The following is a 20,610-nucleotide window of genomic DNA, read 5'->3' as shown; positions in this document are numbered from 1 at the left end:
CCCCCAAAAATATACACATAGGAAATGTTTGGAGGATCTTGTATTACAATTGAGCCTGACATATATTGATAAATCTCTGTAGTATGTTTGTGGCTGCCGAGGAGCTCCTCACACGGTATGTCGTCACCTTTCTAAAGTAATGGCCTACGCCTTTATTTGTTTTTCCTTTTTAATAAAAAATAAATAAAATAAAATAAAAACCACCTCTTTCCCCCTTCCCCACAAGATGTGTTTTTTAGGGGGAAAAAAACATAAAAAATGACTTGGGCCATTATTTTTGTTTCTTTACAGCCATAACCTGCTAATGCCAAACTTAAAAGTTTCTTTTTACGCACACGACTTCGTAAAGCCATTCAGGCAACCGGCTACACATTTATACTTACCCATAGCAGACGGAAGACAAAAGAAAAACAGAAAAAAGGCAGATAGCAAGTGGAAGTTAGCAGCTGGCTACCAGTGGCCGGAAACGCCTCGTGACGCAGAACAAGAGTGAAGATGTCCGCGCGTGGCTCCCGCGCTCCCCTTTTCCCCGACATAAAACTTTGGGAGAAAATACCAGATTAAAATTGCCCTGTCGAGATTTGATATTGACATGTTTGAGACCCTTTAAGGTTTTTTTATGACTTGTGTGGCGGAGAAATAGTGGGAGTGCACTGCGCAAGGCGTACCCACTGCTCAACAGGGGGCGCCAAAACAATGATGGAAAATGATCCCTGCTCAATCATTTTTATTTGATTTTTTTACCTATCATTCACCAGCGTCACTGAGGCCCTGATGAAGAACTCCCAGGATGAAGTACACAAGTGCGAAGGCCCCAACATGCCAACAACAAAAAAACTGTTCACTTGAGGTCTTCTGGTGGCTGCTGTAGTCGTCAGTATCTTAACTGACACGCCCAAACTTAGAGCAGCAGTTTCTGTCCAGTTTATTGACGAAGTCCCTCATCATTGTATATTAATATTGATCCCGCCTCATTATCTGAGTGATACTGCACCAGGGCATTTATCACTAATGATGGAAGACACGCCTTGGAAACAAACATGGGTCTTATCTGTTTCTTCGCGAGACGTTAACAGTAGAGGTATGTTGGAGAGCAACAAGCCGAACTGATGACTCAATGTTCTGCCTGTCCTAGATGAGACATTGTGTCCCGCTCCCTCTCTTCAGCGACTCGGCCAAAGACAAGTGACACTTAAGTGAAACACAACAGTTTGGGTTGATAAGTGTATTATTCTGAAGCCAAAAAACAGACAGACATTTGAATACAATCTTTGGGAGACAGAATGAACAAACATTATATACTGAACATCTAGGCTATAATTGACAAAGAAACGTTCTCAAAAAGTTTACAAAAATCCGCTTTTGGATTTTATCTTCTCCTATGACTAAATCACAATTTTCTACCGTCACTCAGGTGAAATGAACAATTCAAAATGAACTAGTAGTTCTTTTTTTAAAAAAAGTCACAATCTTAACAAAAAAAAAACAGGTAAGAACAGTAGTATGTGGTGGCCAGTCTCTCCTGATTTAATCATTTGTTTAAGACTTAAATTAATGTTTGATTAAGGACAAGCGCATTGCTGCTGCAGAAATCAAATCTGCAAATCCGTTATTGCAAAAAGAAGAAAAAAAAAAGAGAAGAAAGTAGTCGCAGTTGGAAGCACGTCTGCAAAGAATAAATTCATTAAGGCCTCTAAGGCCACCCACGTTTTAGCAGCTTTCACATTCAAGTCATTCCAATGAGTTTTAGCTTTGGCTTAACTGGCACGCTGAACCAAGAGAGCATGGCAACAACACGTCGGATCCTATTTTACTTTGTCTTTTTTTTTTTTTTAGTAATTTAAATAAAAGTCCTGTGAGCTTCTAAACAAATACCTGCAGAGATCTTCTTTTCTTCAGAACAATAACATGTAAAATGTAAACAGAAACTCTTAGGGGTTTGAAAGCTAAAAGTGACTCTTTAAAAACAAACAAAACAAAATGCTGTGTTATTATTACTATTATCACTATTCAGTATAAATTCTAGTAGGACTCCATACATATCAGCATATTGCTCCTCTCAGAAGTTAACTTCCACTCATCTCCGGTAGGATTTCCACATTCACTTCACAGTTTATCTGAAACTTTTATACTTGGACTGGTTTCATAGTACAACATCCAACTTCAAGTCTTCTCCAGACAACAACAGGGTGAACGAGAGAGAACTGAGAGAAGTATTTATATGGTTGATTTAAAGCCCACTCTCACTAAGATAAGGAAAAACAACCCTTGGCACACTGCAGAGAAACTGTGGCTTTGTGGCATAATTATGTGGGGGTTGTCTAAACTATTTGCCACGTGGGTCAACATTGTAGATTTAAAAGTAGTCGCGGATAAAAAATAAACAACAAAAAAACCAAAAACCACTACCTAAAATCAGGCAAATAAAAGAAGCCCAAAATTCATAACGGATTCAAAATGTGAAAGCAATTTTAGGACCACTGTAGATGGAAAAAAAAGGAGTACGTACATTTCCTCTTTTGTTAAAACTTAGAAGAAGACAAATACTTTGTGTTACACGTTACATTTTCTTGTGTAAGAAAAAAGCCTCCATTTGAATCTACCGGCCAAATTTGTGTCACTTTTGAACTACAGCTGGGGGGACGCACAAAATCAGTCCAAGGGCCACAAGCGGCACATGGGCCGCACTTTGGACACCCCCGTCTTAAAGTAATCCTCTCATAAGAAATAGCACTAGAGTTGGTTTCCAGCACATATTGCTGAAAAAAAAGGAAGAGTTGCAGTCAGGGGGGAATTTTTACAACCTGATCTTTGTCCTGAAGGACCAGACTCAGGCGACGGAAAAACAGGTCACAATGTTCAGGAGCAACCCAGGAACTACAGAGGTCAAAGTTGACTGTAAACTCTCGTTTTTCAATATTTTAGCATCTACACTGCTCATACACCAAGTCTTTTTTTGGTCTAGTTTCTAGTGCAAATATCTGAGTGTCATTGAAATAAGACAAAAGTCACTTACATGTGACTTTTCAGCAAGAAACAGGAGCTGAATTCAAGTAAACAATTCCTTAATATTGATGAAAAGTTTTAGTTTCATTGACAGATTATTTGACTTCTAACAAGATTTTTTTTCCCCCATTTTATAGGTGAAACAATCTGCCAGTGAAAGAAATATGTTTTCAACAGTATTAAGGAATTATTTACTTAAAACAAGCTCCTATTTCTTGATGAAGTTACTTATAAGTGAATTTCGTCTTATTTTACTTGTGATACGACATTAGCACTAGAAACTAGACCAGAAATGCTTGTAAAAGTGCAAAAGCTATATCTGCTCTAGGAAACCAACTATTTTAAATTAACCTGGTAAAAGTGGGAAAATATCCATCCAGACTTGCACCTGGTAGCTTTTCTACAACGTCCAAAAGGGCCTTAAAGCAAATACTGAAGGTTGTGTATGAATATATCTGATCTAGTATGTGTAAATTTGTATTTTAAAGGAAATGCTAACTTCTGTCTAAAAGAAGAAAAAAAATGTAAATTTAATTTGTACATCGTATCAAACATACCAAACATTTGCTCGTGTATGTAAACTTCTGATTGGAACCCCGTTGTCAACGTCCAGATGAAACTTGTTTCGCTATTTGAGTCACGCTGGTCAAAATTTGTCCGAGTCACAGAAAGTAAGCCGAGAGCAAAAGCTGGGAGAGTGCAATACAACACAAGGTCTTTGTGGGTGCATCTAACACAAAGGCTTTTTTTCCTCCCTTTTTTTGTATAGAAAATGTCACCAATGTCAAACTGAAACAAGGTTTCAAAATCTGGTTTCATAAATGAAACTGAACTAAAATCATAGTACGTCAAAACTGACCTAATCTGGTCAAGAAAAATAATAAAAGATCATTTCTGTTATATTAAGAAAGTTCCAGAAAAGTGTCTGGATCTTCCATGTACACAGAAACACTTAACACCTTGTAGTAAGATTCACATTGCAGCTGCCCATTTTCCAGAACACTAACAAGCAGATTTTGAATCTTTTAAAAATTATTTAGTGAAATAACACAAATGCCGTTTGTCCCATGTAAAGAAAGTTGGGAAACACTGAAATATTTCTGCTGTATGGTGGTGGAAATCGTTTTCTAGGAACCTACCACCTTGGAGAGTGGGCAGCCGCTGAGTGAGGTCAGTTAAAAAGACTAAAAACCAAACCTTCATGAAATCTTTTCCTTTCACAGGAATTGTGCTGAGGTGTGACTCTGATATGACGGCGGCTACAACGCAGTATCACATCGAAGCTCACAGTCACACTCCTACTGAACAAAACAAAAACGTGCAAGTCTCAATTTTCCGCAAGCTGTTGTTTTATGAAGCAGTGCTTTCTGGCCTCTTGAGCAACGCGCTGTATTTCAGAGGCACTTCATCCGCCTTGAGCTGCACGTCCACCACAGAGAAGATGGAAATTACCTGGGGAGAAAAGAAAAACAACAAAACAAAACATCGATTTGCTTCCATGTAATCTTGATACATCTTTGCTTTTATGTCAACTGACTCAAAAAAAAAGAAACACACTCCCTTTATGTAACTGATTTTCTGAAGAAGTCTATATGTTGTTCAAGAGCCATATTTGTGTTCATGGAACTATGATTTATGTGTCATATCACTGCAGTTGTACAGTTACCTAGAAAGAATTCAAAGAAGTTATAAATACTTTTTTTAGCATTACTTTTGTCGTTATCACATTCGTGCCACAAAATATCGCTTACCTATAAGCTGTCAAAATTTACCATTTGTCAGGGTCCAGAAACAGTTTAAGGCTAAAAGTGCCATTTCTTTGCTTGCAAATGTAAATAACGGTGTAAATTGAATAAAAATGGATTTTCTCATCATTAGTTCCTTTGGATCTTTAACCTTATCAAGGAATCAGATTTGAACCTTCGGACACGAAACTAATAAGCTGCAATTTGCAGTTTTCTATGCTGGTTTATTCATGCTTAGCACGTTAATTGTCAATACAAGAGATAAAGCTCTATATTTATTTTAACCATGCTTTTATAATCTTCATATTAAAAGTTGGTAAAGAGAAACTCAAATCATCCAAAATTGGCATCAGGAAGGCCATAAAAATCTGTTGTGCATTTAAACTAAAATAATTTGTAATAAAAGAAAGAACATTTTAAAGGTAAATAAAAAGAAATCATGGCATAAAAAATAAACACTACAGAGTTGACTTTTTTTAAACTATGAAATAGAGTGAGAATTGTGAGCCGAGAATCTGAACATTTGTTCGAACTTCTTAAAATGAATCGTGTTACTGACACTGCGAATACAAAAATATAAAATGTAATGTTAAACAGCGTAACAATGTCAAAATTTAAATAACTTGCGGCAACTTTTATTTATTTTATCTTTTTTTTTAAACAGTTTCTTATCTAATTTGATTCCTAAAGACAGTTAGTCCAACTTATCTAAAGTTGCAACAATAGTTTCACTCAATTCACCAGAAAAAGTGTCTGTGTGGTTCTCACCTGCTCTACAGGGGAACTTTCTTCATCGTCGCTCGTCCAGACCAGCACGAGCTGCGGGACCTTCTCCACCTTCTGGTAGCGGTACGAGTCCAGGCCCGCGACGGACTGAGAGGAGAGAAATGAGTTTAAAACCGCTTCATAAAAACGCTACTTATTACTGTAGATATGACTCGCTGGAAGGTTTTCGAGGCACTGTGGGAAAGAAATGGTCGTAATAACATCTCAGACAAAGAAAGAAAAAAAAAGTTTAAAGAAAGTGAAATCTAGAATTAAAAATAATATGCAGCAAAAACACATTTTTAAAAACTTGGGATTAAAGCAGTATAAGTGATGTTGGTTGAGCTGACCTTGCAGTAGATGCGTTTCTGGACTCCGTATTTGATAACCAGAACGTCAAAGGACTTATCCAGCACACCCATCACCATGGCTTTGGACTCCAGTGGGCCACACTCCTGTGGAGCAAAATGACAAAATACTTAAAGGTATATATAATTTTCATCAGAGTTGTTGATGCTGATAGATGTGGGGAAGAAGTTCCAAGGTGCCATTTTTTTCCACTTGAGCTCCTGACCCCTAAAATGTCTGTGCGCGCCATTGTTCATAATAAATAGCTTACTACAGCCTTCCTACTAAAACATGTCATTTGGGTCTCCACTTTCAAATAACGAGTACGAAGTATAACCATCTTTTGCTTCTTTAATGGAATTCAAAAACTTCATGTCACCCACCTTCACAAACACTCCGAAGTAAAGCTCAGAGCTGAGCTCCTGCACTTTCTTGGACAAAGTCTTCTTATCGTTGCAGTGCAACGCCCGCATTTGGACTTCCTCTGTCGACAGGCCCAACAAAGGCCCGAGGTCTGCGTGCAAACGTTCAGCAATGAAAGACAAACATTACAAACATGGCGGATAAAGAAAAAGCACGTGAAGGCGATAAAGGAGCTACAGAGGCAGACAGAAAACAATACAAATGCATTGGGTGATCTGGAGGTCTGGGTGTGTTTTTCTGTCCCTAGTTCAGACAACAGAAGCAGCCATTAATTTTCTGGCATTGTTTGTGGGACGTACTCAAAGACGCCACCAGCAGCCGGTGCACGACGATGTCAGGGTAGCGCCTGATGGGTGACGTGAAGTGAGTGTAGAGGGGAACGTTGAGAGCGTAGTGCCGAAAATTTTCCCTCTCCAGCCTCGTACCGGTACAGAAGTACAAGGCCAGCTGAGGACACAAACAGCACACATCATTACTGCATTTTCCTTTTCATCAGTAATGTTAATGGTAATGGAGGCAGGGCGAAATGTTCATTCAGAGCAAAAACACTTCTTGAATTAGTCATTTCTCAATAAACGAAGTGTTTTTCCTCCCTTTTAAAATCAGTATTTTTTTTAAATTTAAAAAAGATATACATTTTCAAAAATCTCCTTTTTTTCAGCAAAAAAAGTCTGTAGAGTTTTGCAGGACATGCTGACACGGACAAATTTGTTGTTATTCTGGAGGAACAATGTTAAAAAAACAAAACAAAAAGAATATAGAATTTAGTAAATTTAGTGGTGTTTTACTGAGGAGTATCAGTTCATGTTAAAAGTTGAAGAAAAACCCAATCCATATTTTTATTATAACTTTATGGGATAAAATATTTTTTGTAAAGTAATCATTTTGGGTAAAGTCTTACATGAATCTAACCGAAGCACTTGTTCAATTGAAGCTTTAAATTGTTAGTGAATCGATGTTCTGATTAATAATCTGTGACTTTCAGTTTCACTTGGGTGTAAATATGACGTGACGCAGATGGGTCCATCTCTTTCGTGTCTCGGAATGATCAATATCATTTTGCATCTTTAGATGCAAAAAACTAAATCTATAAAGCTCACTGTTGCAACGAGGCGTGGTCTTTTGAAGGGTAGTAACCAATATCTACCATCAATACCAAGCGGTTGTCACAGAGCAATGCAGGACAAATAAAAAATAAAAAAAACAAATAAACAAAAAAAATGCTTTTCTGTCCTACCATCACAAATGTAAAACAGAGTTTGTGTGCTCTGGTTAGATGAAAGTGGAAAGGCTACTTTCCTAAAAAGTAGCCTTTGCAATGTAGCTGCTTGTTTATGCCAATAATAAAACACAAATAAAAGAAGAATGGTGATCAGTTCTGACCTGCATGGGTCTGGAGCACATGTTATTAAGGACTTGTCTCCTGTAAACCGAGTACTCGTCATCTCCATAAATGGCACAGAGGCTCTTCTGTTGGATGGAGAAACAGAGGGGACATTTGACTGAGCACCATAAGACAGATTTAGCTCATTTAGAAAAGAAAAGAAAAAAAAAACAACCAAAAAACGAAACAGGTTTTTACCATTTCTTATTTAAAAAGTAAAGGTACTGACATGTATGGTTCCTGCAGAGGTGAAGTCCATGTTCAGGCCCAGCTGGTTGCACAGAACCTCCAGCTCCTTCACCAGCTTGGCTTTGGGTGGCGGGTGGCGCCGCAGCAGCGCCAGTGTTGGGAATGCCCTGTAAATGTGGGTCGCTGCGGCCATGTTAGCCAGCAGCATGAACTCCTCCACCAGCCTAAAGCAACAAAACATGACTAATTCAGAGACGTTTCTCCAAAAAAAAATAAATAAATGAGGTGCGACGCTTTACCAAATATGAGGCAAAAAATGAAATAATTGTGATGTTTGAACAATGAGTTCAATAGAGGATTCTCACTTGTTGCAGTCTCTGTATTCGTAAATATAACAACCCTGGGGCGTCATGGTCTCTTTGTCAAGTGTGAAAGAAAGTTTCGGCTGAAACAAACAGAACATTGAATAATTGGCTACTGCCTCAATAACGGGTCACTTCATTTAACTGCATAATCAAATTGCGTGGAGATAACAGATGAAAAAAAAACATCAAAGGTTGAGAATGTTCCTGCTGTTGAAGCCAACAGCGAAATGCTGACCTGGTCCAGTCTCAGAGCGCCCCCTAGGAAGCGTTGAGCTCGAAGGTTCTTGGCAATAGAGTGCAGGTGGAGCACGGCTTGGTGGACCTCGTCGACGGTGTGCTCGGCGTCGATGGGGGGAAGCTCGTCGGGAGAGAATAACCTCTCGGGAGCCTCGATCAATCGCTGGGCGTCGTTGTAGCTCAGCTTCACGCAGGAGTGCATGACTGAGCGGCCGAACCACTCGTCCAGGATCTGAAGTTGCAGGTTACGTTTGATTTAATGGAACACTGTCAAAAATGCACTTTTGTTCTCAACCGAGGCAGGACCACGTTTCGTTCACACATACCTTTCCCTCAGGTGTGAGTTTCCAGATGACGGAGAAGGTGAGTCTGTCGGTGAGAGGATTCAGGCTGCACAGCTCCTCGCACAGCAGCCTGGGCAGCATGGGCACCACCTTCAGCAAAGTCAGTTGTCATTTAGCGTAAAAGATTTCCACATTGTGACAAGAATTTTGCTTAATTGTTTTCTCAATAAATTTCAATTCATGTTAAATAAAAAAAAAAAAAAAAAGAACTTGACAGTGTTAAGAGCGTCAATAAATGTCAGTAAATTTGAAATATGGATTAAACCCAGGTCATAATGTGCAATTTAAATTGCACTTCCTTCATCAGTGGTATCCTGAAGAAGCCTATTTCAAATGGGGATGTTTTTCAGAAACACTATTTGTGTCGCTAAGCAGTTACCTAAAAAAGAAGTTGTGAATTGTTCGTTATTGCAATTTTTATCATTATTGCAATAATGTCACAAAATAGTGTGATAAAAGTCAGAAGTCCATAATGTCCACCTCTACACCAAATCCTCCAAAAAATTAAAAATTAAAAAAAGAAGAAGAAAAAAAAAAAAATCAAAGAATTAAAAAAGTCCAGTAAAAACACTTCACTCCAACAAATACACAGCCAATGTCTTTGATAAACCTGGGTTCACTGTATACTAACCATTTGAACGAGATAAACGCTGGTGGCTCTTTGGGAGGCCATGTTGTCGAGCGCGGTGCCCTCCTTCACAAAATAGCTGACGTCAGCGATGTGAACTCCGACCTCAAAGTTGCCTGGGATTAAAAATTGCGCTTTAACTCTGTGTGCTTTCAGTATCACACACAAGCTGGACAGAAAGTAGATAAGTGGAGGAGTACTAAGGGAGTTTGTGAAAGAGCAAAAATTGCTAATCTTTCTCTGGTCGCCAGCCTTCAAATATGGTGTAGCGTGGAATTCATACAGCTGTACTTCAGTCGGTGTTACAAAACAAAGACGAGGATATTTCACATTTTATGAAGATGAACATATTTAATTTCTCGGAGCTGCAGTTTCCAAGCTTCCCTTCTCATCCGACTCCCATATTCAGCTCCTTCAGACTAGCCAGCAGCAATTAGTGAACACCTGGTAGAACTGAGCAGCTGCTGAGTTAATTGTAGGAGCTGCTTCTCAGTGCAACGCTGGTAAAAACGTTGTTGAACGTAGGAAATCCGACGTACTTCCTGAAAGTGGAGTTTCAAAAAGAGCAGGAATTTCTAAAGTCGTTAAATTCTGAAGTCAGGTTTGATATAAAGCATTTTATAACAATTCAAGGTAAAAGTTTCTTGATAGTGCTATAAAATTTCCCTAAGAATAGAATACATAGCTGTCTCTTAAAAAAAAAAAAACACCAAAAGGATAATTTTGGTAAATGCCATCATACCATGATAACCTGGCATGTTCACTGAAGCTCATCTTAAAACAAGAATCTCATATTAACTCATGTCTGGTTATTATTATGAGAAACATTTTACTCTTTTCAGCTTACTTCTATGCAATAGGTTACACCTGTCCATCTGTGATTGAATTTTATAACGATAAATAGTGCAAAGCAAACAGTTTGAAACAGTAGTTCCCTCTTAAAGGGGTAACAGCGTACCGTCTGGGAGTTGTTTACAAGACAGGGCGTCGTCCAGGTCTCTGGCAGTGGCAGGATCGATCGTGAAGATACACTCCTTCCTGAAAAAATATATAAATGTAAGTAACATATGTATTCAACATCATGAGTCATATTTCCCAATGAAAACAGAAACCGGGATTCTACCGGAGGTCTCTCCTCTTTTCAATCTCCTCTGGTGGGATGGTCCAAGGGAGCGTCTCAGGAAGACAGTCCAACACCTCTTGTGGGAAGTCCGAAAAATCTACGTTGTACTCAATCATGATTCCTTCCGTCTCTGGCTCAATCTCTCCTGCTTGACCCAGGGTCTTAGCAAGTCGGCTAAAAGGAGAGAATAAAAGAACGAAAACAAAAAGTTCAAGAAATAGTAGGTAGAGCTTTCCAATACCAACAAGTTCCTTGCTAGCATTTCAAAGTGATTCCTCACCCTTCGGCAAAGTTGCTGTCGGCTGCCCAGTCGGTGATCTGGCAGATCAACAGGGTCTTGGCGAAGTCGCCCGGGTTGGCTCTGAACTCCGCGGGACAGTCGTCGAGTTTGATGTTTATGCGTGGCACCCGGTGGTCTACGGGAGAGAACATGGCGAAGGGTTTGTCTGGTAGGAACTTCAGGTGGCCTGTGACGGCTCGGGAGTGTTTTCTCTCAACGATGTAAACCACCTGGTAGATAAAAGGTACAGGACTCCGAATTAGTAAACTATGACTTTACTGACCTTGGGTAAAGGTTGCCCACCTGCCTGGAGAGGAACTCAGATTCATCTCTTTAAGACACACAATAATAATGTTGAAAAACGCTAACTTTGACACAACCGAAAAACAAAAATTACCTCATTTAGTGCAAAACCCTTCGTCAAAAAAGATGTTTGTTTGCTTTTTATTCCATTAAGCTAATTTATTTTTGTGATTCCAATTTGCACAGCCACTAGCTGCTGAAAACGCAGCTAATGAGAGGATGATGAGGGAGGGAAAAAGATCCAGAGCTCACTGTGAGAAAATTCCTCCATAGTCAACATTGCAACCATTAGACACTGTACATGCAGGAAAGCAGCTTTGGACTCCAGGTGGATATAGCATAAAACAAAGCATAGACGTGAAGAAAACTCCTGCCACCTGAAAGGTACAGTGGAGGATCTCTGATGCTGTGGACAAGTTCTCAAGTCTTTGAGCCCAGTGTGGAGGAGAACCCAGGAATCAGGACTGAAAATAAGTCTTTGCAAACAGAATATTTGTTCTCTTGGGAGGAACTAAAACACGAAGGAAGAAGCCAATGTAGGAAACCCAGCGTACTTTAGCCGTCTTTTGGAGGTTGTCAGCGTTGGCTCGGGATGCTGAAGGATCTTCCAGACCTTCCCCTGAGACAAGATGAAAAGTACTAGTATGAGTGTCTTAGCACATGCTTTTACACCAGGCACATTATTTCTTTTACTGCTGCTGATTTGCACATGATCCCACTTCTCCACAGTACCTGTGTTAGCGCAAGAGACATCAGGACGTTTCCCAAGCAGTTCCTCCGGGTCGCTTGACTGGTCCTCCGCTCTGACGTTAGGACTCGGGCCGTGCCCTGCGCTCTTCTGGGCCGTTCGCAGCACATGCTCCGTCTGTGTGTCCGACTCACTGGTGCCGTCGCAGTCGGTATCAGACTTCACCACCTGCAGAGACAAGTGTTTAACCTTTTTCTGCAATGGAACGGACTGGAGTGTTAAAAACTTAATGTGCTGTTGAATTTGTGAAAAAATGCGGGGCTGTAGCATAGTTATAAAATAATAAGAAAAGTCCCCAGAAAACAACTTAGTATATAAGAGATTAAATAGCTCCGCCACAACAAAATGTAACAGCTATGATTAACGCATTAAAGGTCAACAAATTTTTTTATTTTAGATCAATTTAAGACTTTTTGAGGATGCGCAGACACCCTGAGAAGTTCTGCTGGTGAAAAACAAACTGACAAGCTTATTGAATTCAATCATCCTCCAACAAAACCATGTTCAGAGTTAAACAAAAATCAACCATCAATCAACATTTCAATCGAACAATCACCCCAATGATCAGCTATGTTTTTTAAACATTAATAGGATCACTGTTAGACACTTGAGGTTTCACCTTCCACTGATCCCGAGGGAGAATCTGAATCACCACTATGTCTCCGTTAAGCGCCCTGTTGCGGGCAACGACTCCGTCCAGGAATATATCACGCGTGTCGTCCTGGAAACATAAAAATATGGCGCTGGTTTTCCAACTGCCTTCATTTAACCATAAAGGATCCAAACTGCACCGTAGTTCATGGTCGTTCTACGAAGAGGTTTGCGTTTGAACTTACAGGAGACGGAATAAAGGCTTCATTGTAATTCTTGGGATTGATTCTTAACTGCCCCTGGAAAGGAAATAGGAAGAAATTACTCAAGTTAAAGATTAATAATCTCTAGTTGAGAAGGAAATGTAGCGGGGTGATAGTGACACCTTTTTACGCCTCGTACCTGGTAAAGCTCTCCTCTTTTCAGGCCATGGGAAACCTCCTCCAAGCTCATGTAGGCCTCAAACACCTCCTTCTTCGATCTCCTGTCTCCTTTGTTCTTACAATTTCCTCCTGCAGTTGAAAAAGATTTCACTCAGGGACATACTGACCTAACAGTGACAAAGAAGATTTTTCTTTTAAGGAAGAAGGACCAAGAAATCTCCTGGAACTAACCTGCAGGCTGCTGAGATTTACCCTGTTTTGGTTTAGCACTCTGTGTCTGAGGATCAGCGGATAATTTTAAAACCGCCTCTCTGTTTTTCTCCTCCTTTGGTTGGTTTTTTTTCTTCGACTTCCTCCCTTTCTCTTCCTCCTGCTCGCGTGCGTTCGTTGTTGGGGTCTGAGGCCCGGCATTCACGTCGGCTGCTTTGGGGCCAGCATTTTTGTTCGGATCATCCCTTTTCTTTTGCTGCTTCTGATGTTTCTTTGGGCCGTTGCTTCGCGAACAGGCAAGCTCCTCGCCGGATTCGATGTCTCCGTCCTGGCTGGCGGTGGTGTCCCTCCTCTGACCCCGTCGTTGTCTCTCATTCACACCTGGCTTCCTTTCGCACTCCTGCTGGTCACAATGAGTGCTTAACTTCTCCATGTATAAGGACAGTGAACTCTCTTCCCCTTTGTTTTTTGAGGAGGACGGAGAGAAGTCGCTTGAGTCGGGGAACTCGATCTGCACATGGTCCTTTTTTTGTTGTGGCAAGTTAAGCCTGTCACTGTGGGCTTGGAGCGACGTGCTGGAGTCGTTTGCCTCTTTTTGGGTTAACGAATCCTGTGCGTACTGTGCTAGGTAGGAAGCGAACATACTGCTGCGGTGCTGGCTCAGCAGCCTGGCGTAGGCGTCTTTCGGAGGAGGAGTCGCCGACTGATTCTGGCTGCGCCTCATCCCTCGATTCCGCTTGGCCTTGTTGGACTGCTGAGCAGGATCCATAAGACAGACTTTAAAGGGGCTTTTTCTGCCACGACATGAAAACAATGAACAGTTGATATCTTGGTAGATGTCAAGCAAAAAAAAATAATAAAAAAATACAAAAAATGAAAATATTTTAAAAAGGGCCAGAAAAACGTAAATAACCACAAAACAAGGGTACGTGAAGATTACTTTCTTGAGGACAATTGATAATAATGCCAGTAAATTAAGATATTATTTTAAAGTAAATAATTATTCAAATCTAACTAGTCATTGTTAAACCTTGTCAGATGTGCCTGTTGCACCAAAAATCGGTGGTATTTTATTGACGTTGTCAAAAAAATTTTTATATCTAGTGCAATGTGGCTGGCATTGCAAACAATCGACTTACTATTAATTGTTGATTAATGGTTTATTAGATTCAAATGAGGCTGATTTTGGAGGGTTGTTTCAAGTCAATCCATCTGACAAAATATACATTTATGATTTTTTTTCCCGCACCCTGTAATTCCACTGACACATTAAGGAAAAGTAGAGTGAAATGCGTGGATTAAGATCGAAGCAACTGTCAGCACGGTGATCATTTGACCTTGTTTCACCCACACTTGAGACGAGCACGACCTAATAGGTAGACCAAAGTGCAGTAGAACCAAATGTGGGAGCCATTTCTCCTACTGGTGAAATCGGGTCATCAACATGGCAATGAAAGTTGCCCAGTCAAAGCCCAAAACTAAACCTGGTCAAAATGCTGTGGTGAGGGACTGAGGAGCTGTGTATTCAGTAAAACTGAGCAGAGCTCAGTGTGACATAAACAAAGCCCTCCTGGATGACGTGGAAGACATGCAGATTATTACTTAACCTTCATTCAGGGGAAATGGAAGGAGCTTGCTTTTGTAACTACACAATGAAGCTTGTGAACACCTGCTATTTATTTGTCATATTTCAATTCAAGAAAACACATTTAAAAAATACTTAAACATGGACACTGGACCCAATGAGAGCCAGTAAACACTCCGCTTTAATCGCAGACAACACAAAACCTTCACCATTTTACTAACTCCAGTTTAAATGGCTCCGTTAGAACTAGCCTTTGCTAACAGTTAGCAGTGAATGAGCTGCTTTGAACGTCAAATTGTTGCTTTAACCTTCACTGCCGACGTCCCTCGTCTGGGAGAAAATGACATGTTTTACAGAAAACAAAAAGCGAAACAATGTAACGACTGTCAAAGTGTCTGATAAAGATATTACCTCTCGTTGGCTGTGATGTAAGTTATATGGAGCTAACTTTTGTCGCCTGAACGTTACAACGACACCATGCACTCGCTTCCTCTGTCGTCATTGGTTGGTTACATGCACGCTGCATTTGAGTCCTTTGGAAAATGTAGGAACAATCGCGAACCTTACATTAATTGTGCGACCAGTTCCTGCTGCTAAGCAAACGGGGGAAAACTCAGCTGCATTCAGGGCTATCTAGTCGTTAGTTATCTGTTATATAGGTTTTGAAAAAGCAGCTTACATTAATACCTTCAGGACACTGACTTCAATGACTCTCCCTGTAGTATTCGGCATTCACCGCGAGATGGCAGCAAAGTCAATAATTGACGGTCAGGGAATGGGGAGGAAAGTATAGCAATTTGTGCGCGTGGTTGTGTAAACAGTATATCGCGTGATTTGAAGCAAACGAGCTGAATGAAAACAAATGCCGGGAATATTATCATATCAGAAATGTCTTTGTGTTCAAGTTGAATGGGTGGCGAAATTCGCGGAGGTGCGGCTTCTGCGCTTGTCGCCGTATTGAAAATGGGAAATCCCAGCTTTGCTCTGGGCGAGCTCCTTCCACGCGTGACTGTTCCTCCCTCAGAGTACGAAGCAGCTTTGAAGGCTGTCGGCGTGGGCGTTGCCTTTGAGCAAACACAAGCCAGGTGTATGTGTGGAATCAGATGAGCCATCTGTGAGTGCTGCGTGAATCAGAATCCCATCTCGTAACTTTACAGGGACCCAAATGTTTGGAGAGCCCACACAAAAACATTCACACACACGGATGATCTTTCTTTTTTCATCCTCTTCTTTTAATTCGTGATATTTGAAATCCCACTCACCATACGTTGCAGCATTAGATTGATTCCGCATCTGCATCTGTTCACAATAGCTGGCGTGCTTTATATAAATGAGCTTCACATCGAGAATTGGTGTTACAGATGTTTGAACTGAAGCAAAATGAGAGAAGAGAAATCCACAAACAACAAAAATCCAATCAATAAAGGAGGGGGGGAGATATAATTTGGTACCTTATAACATGCTGGTGATGGATGCTGACAATTTAACATATTAACATTTGTAGTTATAAAATGACTTGTGTTTGCTCCTGCCTTCTAGACTAACATTTTTTCAGTCACACACAATGTCTTAGCAACATAATATTACCCCTGAGACTTTGTTGTGTTTTATTGACATTTTCTGTGATAAACTGAGAAAAAAATCTATCTATCTATCTATCTATCTATCTATCTATCTATCTATCTATCTATCTATCTATCTATCTATCTATCTATCTATCTATCTATCTACCTACCTACCTACCTACCTACCTACCTACCTACCTACCTACCTACCTACTTACCTACCTACCTACCTACCTACCTACCTACCTACCTACCTACCTACCTACCTACCTATCTACCTATCTATCTATCTATCTATCTATCTATCTATCTATCTATCTATCTATCTATCTATCTATCTATCTATCTATCTATCTACACACATGGATGATCTTTCTTTTTTCATCCTCTTCTTTTAATTCCATCTATAGATAGATCTATCAATCTAGACAGACAGACAGACAGACTTTCAAATTACGAAAAGTTTACTTGTGGTGAACAAAGCACAACCTTGTGAGATCTGGAGGTTTAAAACAGCGTGTTTGAGCTTGGTCCGTCGATGTTCAGCTGCAGCTCGCTGCACGGACACAAGGAACAAGGAATATGCTCTTCCCCCTTTCTGAGCAAAGCTAAAAGAACCTCTGGGAGAACGTAGGTGAAAGAACGGCCGCGTCTGCAAGTATTGGGCTCATATGGGCCCAAGTTGGAACGCATGCAGATGAAGCAGCAAATTCCCATCAAATATTTATCAAGCAAGGGGAGGCAGCAAAGCCTTAAAAAAAGAAGATGAAATAGGAAGCAGGAGCTGTCATTTTGCACTCTTCCTCACCAAAATATGTCCTCTCTAACCCTCCGTACTAGTATCCATTAGAAGATGATTGACTAGTTAAAGCTGGGGAGTAGACGGTAAAGTTCTGGCAACCACTGCTGCCAGTATTTCACCGTAAATTAGAGCCGTTTGGGGTTTGGTGCACATTTAGCAGAGAACAGAGGAGATTTATTGAGTCCGCTAAGACCCTCCTCCTGGCTCTGATTGGTTGTTTTTGATCTGGAGCGGTGCGTTTCTTCAGCAATAGGAGATAAGGGAGGAAGTGGAGGAGCTTGATTTATTTTTCAGATTATCTGACTAATTTTATACTATCATGACATAGTGACAGTTTTAACAATTATGTTTAAAAAAAAGACACATTTCAGTAAAAGTGCAGATTTTAGGCAATCTGCACGCAAACAAAGGATTTTGTAAGAACTTTCGTCATGGTTACCTGGTTAAAAAAAAAGACAAAACGAAAAAAACATGTCTGGCTCACATATTTTTAATCACACTATCACATGCTGTAATTATAGGCAGCAGTAGATTCACATGCCCAGAGAGGATGAAGCCCGTGATGCAATGCGTACTCCGAGCCATCACCTTCCAGTGCCATGGCAACGGCCTGCAAGTCACCCCGGGCGAGCTGCGCTCTTTAACGCCAATTCACAATCAAGGGCTGACTTCTGATCATCAGCACCCAGAGAGGGTTGGAGCACTGTGAGATTGATGTGTACACTCAGACACACACACACACACACACACACACACACACACACACACACACACACACACACACACACACACACACACACACACACACAAACAACTGGAGATAACACCGTCTCAGTTTTCTGTCAGACAGAGACAGTTAGGTGGTGTGTGTGTGTGTGCGTGTGTGTGTGTGTGTGCGTGTGTGTGTGTGTGTGTATTGGGACTGAAATAGACAACACAGACTGACATCTCTACTATCATGTGGCAAATAAATAAATGGCTAATCACATAACTTCTGTGTGTATAAATGACATCAGTGTATCTGTTTATGTGCTGAATAGCTGCTGTGGTACCATGTAGTTGTAATTTCATCTATTTGTCTTAATGGAGACATAATGCATCCGGGCACAACATCATATTTAAAAGGACATTTTCAAAAGAGAAACTTTTTCCCACCCTGGAGTAAATTAAAATAGTATTATTAATAGGACACTAAAGCAGCACACTGCTTAATATGCCTCTGTTTTCTTTTTTGCTTGTTTGGGTTGTTTTTTGTTGTTTTTTTTTTTAACTTAAAAGGACCTCAAAATTATATTATCGTGTTGTGGATGAAAAAAAATTATTTGACTTCCGATGCGGATTATTGACCCAGCCAGCACACCTAGGTGGGCCCCATATGGGATATAAGTGGGCAGGCAATATGGGTCCCAAAAGGGTTTGTCCACGGTTTCCATGGTGGCCCCACATGGGTTTGCCCAAGTAGATTTTAATGGGTGCTGACTGGGTTTTCAGTGGGTCCCACATGGTTAACTCACATGAGGCCCATCTGTGGCCCACTAGGGTGCTGTCAAGAATATTTACGTGGGTCCCAATTGGGTCTGAACTGGGCTAGAATATGGGTACCAAGTGGGTTTGTCCACGGTTTCCATGGTGGCCCCACATGGGTTTGCCCAAGTAAATCTTTATGGGTGCTGACTGGGTTTTCAGTGGGGCCCATGTGGTTAACTCACATGAGGCCCATCTGTGGCCCCTAGGGTGCTGTCAAGAATATTTACCTGGGTCCCAATTGGGTCTGAACTGGGCTAGAATATGGGTACCAAGTGGGTTTGTCCACGGTTTCCATGGTGGCCCCACATGGGTTTGCCCAAGTAAATCTTTATGGGTGCTGACTGGGTTTTCAGTGGGTCCCACATGGTTAACTCACATGAGGCCCATCTGTGGCCCACTAGGGTGCTGTCAGGAATATTTACGTGGGTCCCAATTGGGTCTGAACTGGGCTAGAATATGGGTACCAAGTGGGTTTGTCCACGGTTTCCATGGTGGCCCCACATGGGTTTGCCCAAGTAAATCTTTATGGGTGCTGACTGGGTTTTCAGTGGGTCCCACATGGTTAACTCACATGAGGCCCATCTGTGGCCCACTAGGGTGCTGTCAAGAATATTTACGTGGGTCCCAATTGGGTCTGAACTGGGCTAGAATATGGGTACCAAGTGGGTTTGTCCACGGTTTCCATGGTGGCCCCACATGGGTTTGCCCAAGTAAATCTTTATGGGTGCTGACTGGGTTTTCAGTGGGGCCCATGTGGTTAACTCACATGAGGCCCATCTGTGGCCCACTAGGGTGCTGTCAAGAATATTTACCTGGGTCCCAATTGGGTCTGAACTGGGCTAGAATATGGGTACCAAGTGGGTTTGTCCACGGTTTCCATGGTGGCCCCACATGGGTTTGCCCAAGTAAATCTTTATGGGTGCTGACTGGGTTTTCAGTGGGTCCCACATGGTTAACTCACATGAGGCCCATCTGTGGCCCACTAGGGTGCTGTCAGGAATATTTACGTGGGTCCCAATTGGGTCTGAACTGGGCTAGAATATGGGTACCAAGTGGGTTTGTCCACGGTTTCCATGGTGGCCCCACATGGGTTTGCCCAAGTAGATTTTAATGGGTGCTGACTGGGTTTTCAGTGGGTCCCACATGGTTAACTCACATGAGGCCCATCTGTGGCCCACTAGGGTGCTGTCAAGAATATTTACGTGGGTCCCAATTGGGTCTGAACTGGGCTAGAATATGGGTACCAAGTGGGTTTGTCCACGGTTTCCATGGTGGCCCCACATGGGTTTGCCCAAGTAGATTTTAATGGGTGCTGACTGGGCTTTCAGTGGGTCCCACATGGTTAACTCACATGAGGCTCATCTGTGGCCCACTAGGGTGCTGTCAGGAATATTTACCTGGGTCCCAATTGGGTCTGAACTGGGCTAGAATATGGGTACCAAGTGGGTTTGTCCACGGTTTCCATGGTGGCCCCACATGGGTTTGCCCAAGTAGATTTTAATGGGTGCTGACTGGGTTTTCAGTGGGTCCCACATGGTTAACTCACATGAGGCCCATCTGTGGCCCACTAGGGTGCTGTCAAGAATATTTACGTGGGTCCCAATTGGGTCTGAACTGGGCTAGAATATGGGTACCAAGTGGGTTTGTCCACGGTTTCCATGGTGGCCCCACATGGGTTTGCCCAAGTAGATTTTAATGGGTGCTGACTGGGCTTTCAGTGGGTCCCACATGGTTAACTCACATGAGGCCCATCTGTGGCCCACTAGGGTGCTGTCAGGAATATTTACCTGGGTCCCAATTGGGTCTGAACTGGGCTAGAATATGGGTACCAAGTGGGTTTGTCCACGGTTTCCATGGTGGCCCCACATGGGTTTGCCCAAGTAGATTTTAATGGGTGCTAACTGGGCTTTCAGCGGGACCCAGATGCCTTAATCCTGTAGGAACAATTCTCATCTAACCTGGATGTGAATTACATTCATAGATATGCAATCTTGATCAACAATCCAAAGTCTAGCTTAAAACGTGTTGAAATAAAAAATAAAAAAAAAGAGATGAAAAA

At 41.4% G+C, this 20,610-nt stretch overlaps 1 protein-coding gene across 1 annotated transcript; it reads right to left on the bottom strand.

The window, feature by feature from the left end:
- Positions 1-1,218: 1,218 nt before the first annotated feature.
- Positions 1,219-15,167, bottom strand: dis3l2 (DIS3 like 3'-5' exoribonuclease 2). The gene is made up of 21 exons (XM_055033784.1): positions 15,069-15,167; positions 13,094-13,866; positions 12,882-12,991; positions 12,725-12,778; positions 12,508-12,609; positions 11,873-12,056; positions 11,695-11,759; positions 10,838-11,067; positions 10,558-10,731; positions 10,393-10,472; positions 9,438-9,550; positions 8,789-8,896; positions 8,461-8,694; positions 8,226-8,305; positions 7,901-8,084; positions 7,671-7,757; positions 6,587-6,734; positions 6,248-6,378; positions 5,867-5,971; positions 5,520-5,624; positions 1,219-4,458 (listed from the first exon to the last, which is right to left on the bottom strand). The coding sequence occupies exons 2-21, from the start codon at positions 13,839-13,841 to the stop codon at positions 4,357-4,359; spliced, it is 3,144 nt and encodes a 1,047-aa protein (XP_054889759.1). The 5' UTR covers positions 13,842-13,866; positions 15,069-15,167; the 3' UTR covers positions 1,219-4,356.
- Positions 15,168-20,610: the final 5,443 nt, after the last annotated feature.

The sequence above is a fragment of the Poeciliopsis prolifica genome, unplaced genomic scaffold (assembly GCF_027474105.1).
Source record: "Poeciliopsis prolifica strain line A6 unplaced genomic scaffold, Auburn_PproV2 SCAFFOLD008, whole genome shotgun sequence".
Lineage (NCBI taxonomy): Eukaryota > Metazoa > Chordata > Actinopteri > Cyprinodontiformes > Poeciliidae > Poeciliopsis > Poeciliopsis prolifica.
The sequence above is the reverse complement of the archived record's forward strand: the minus strand, read 5'-3'. Positions and strand labels throughout refer to the sequence as shown.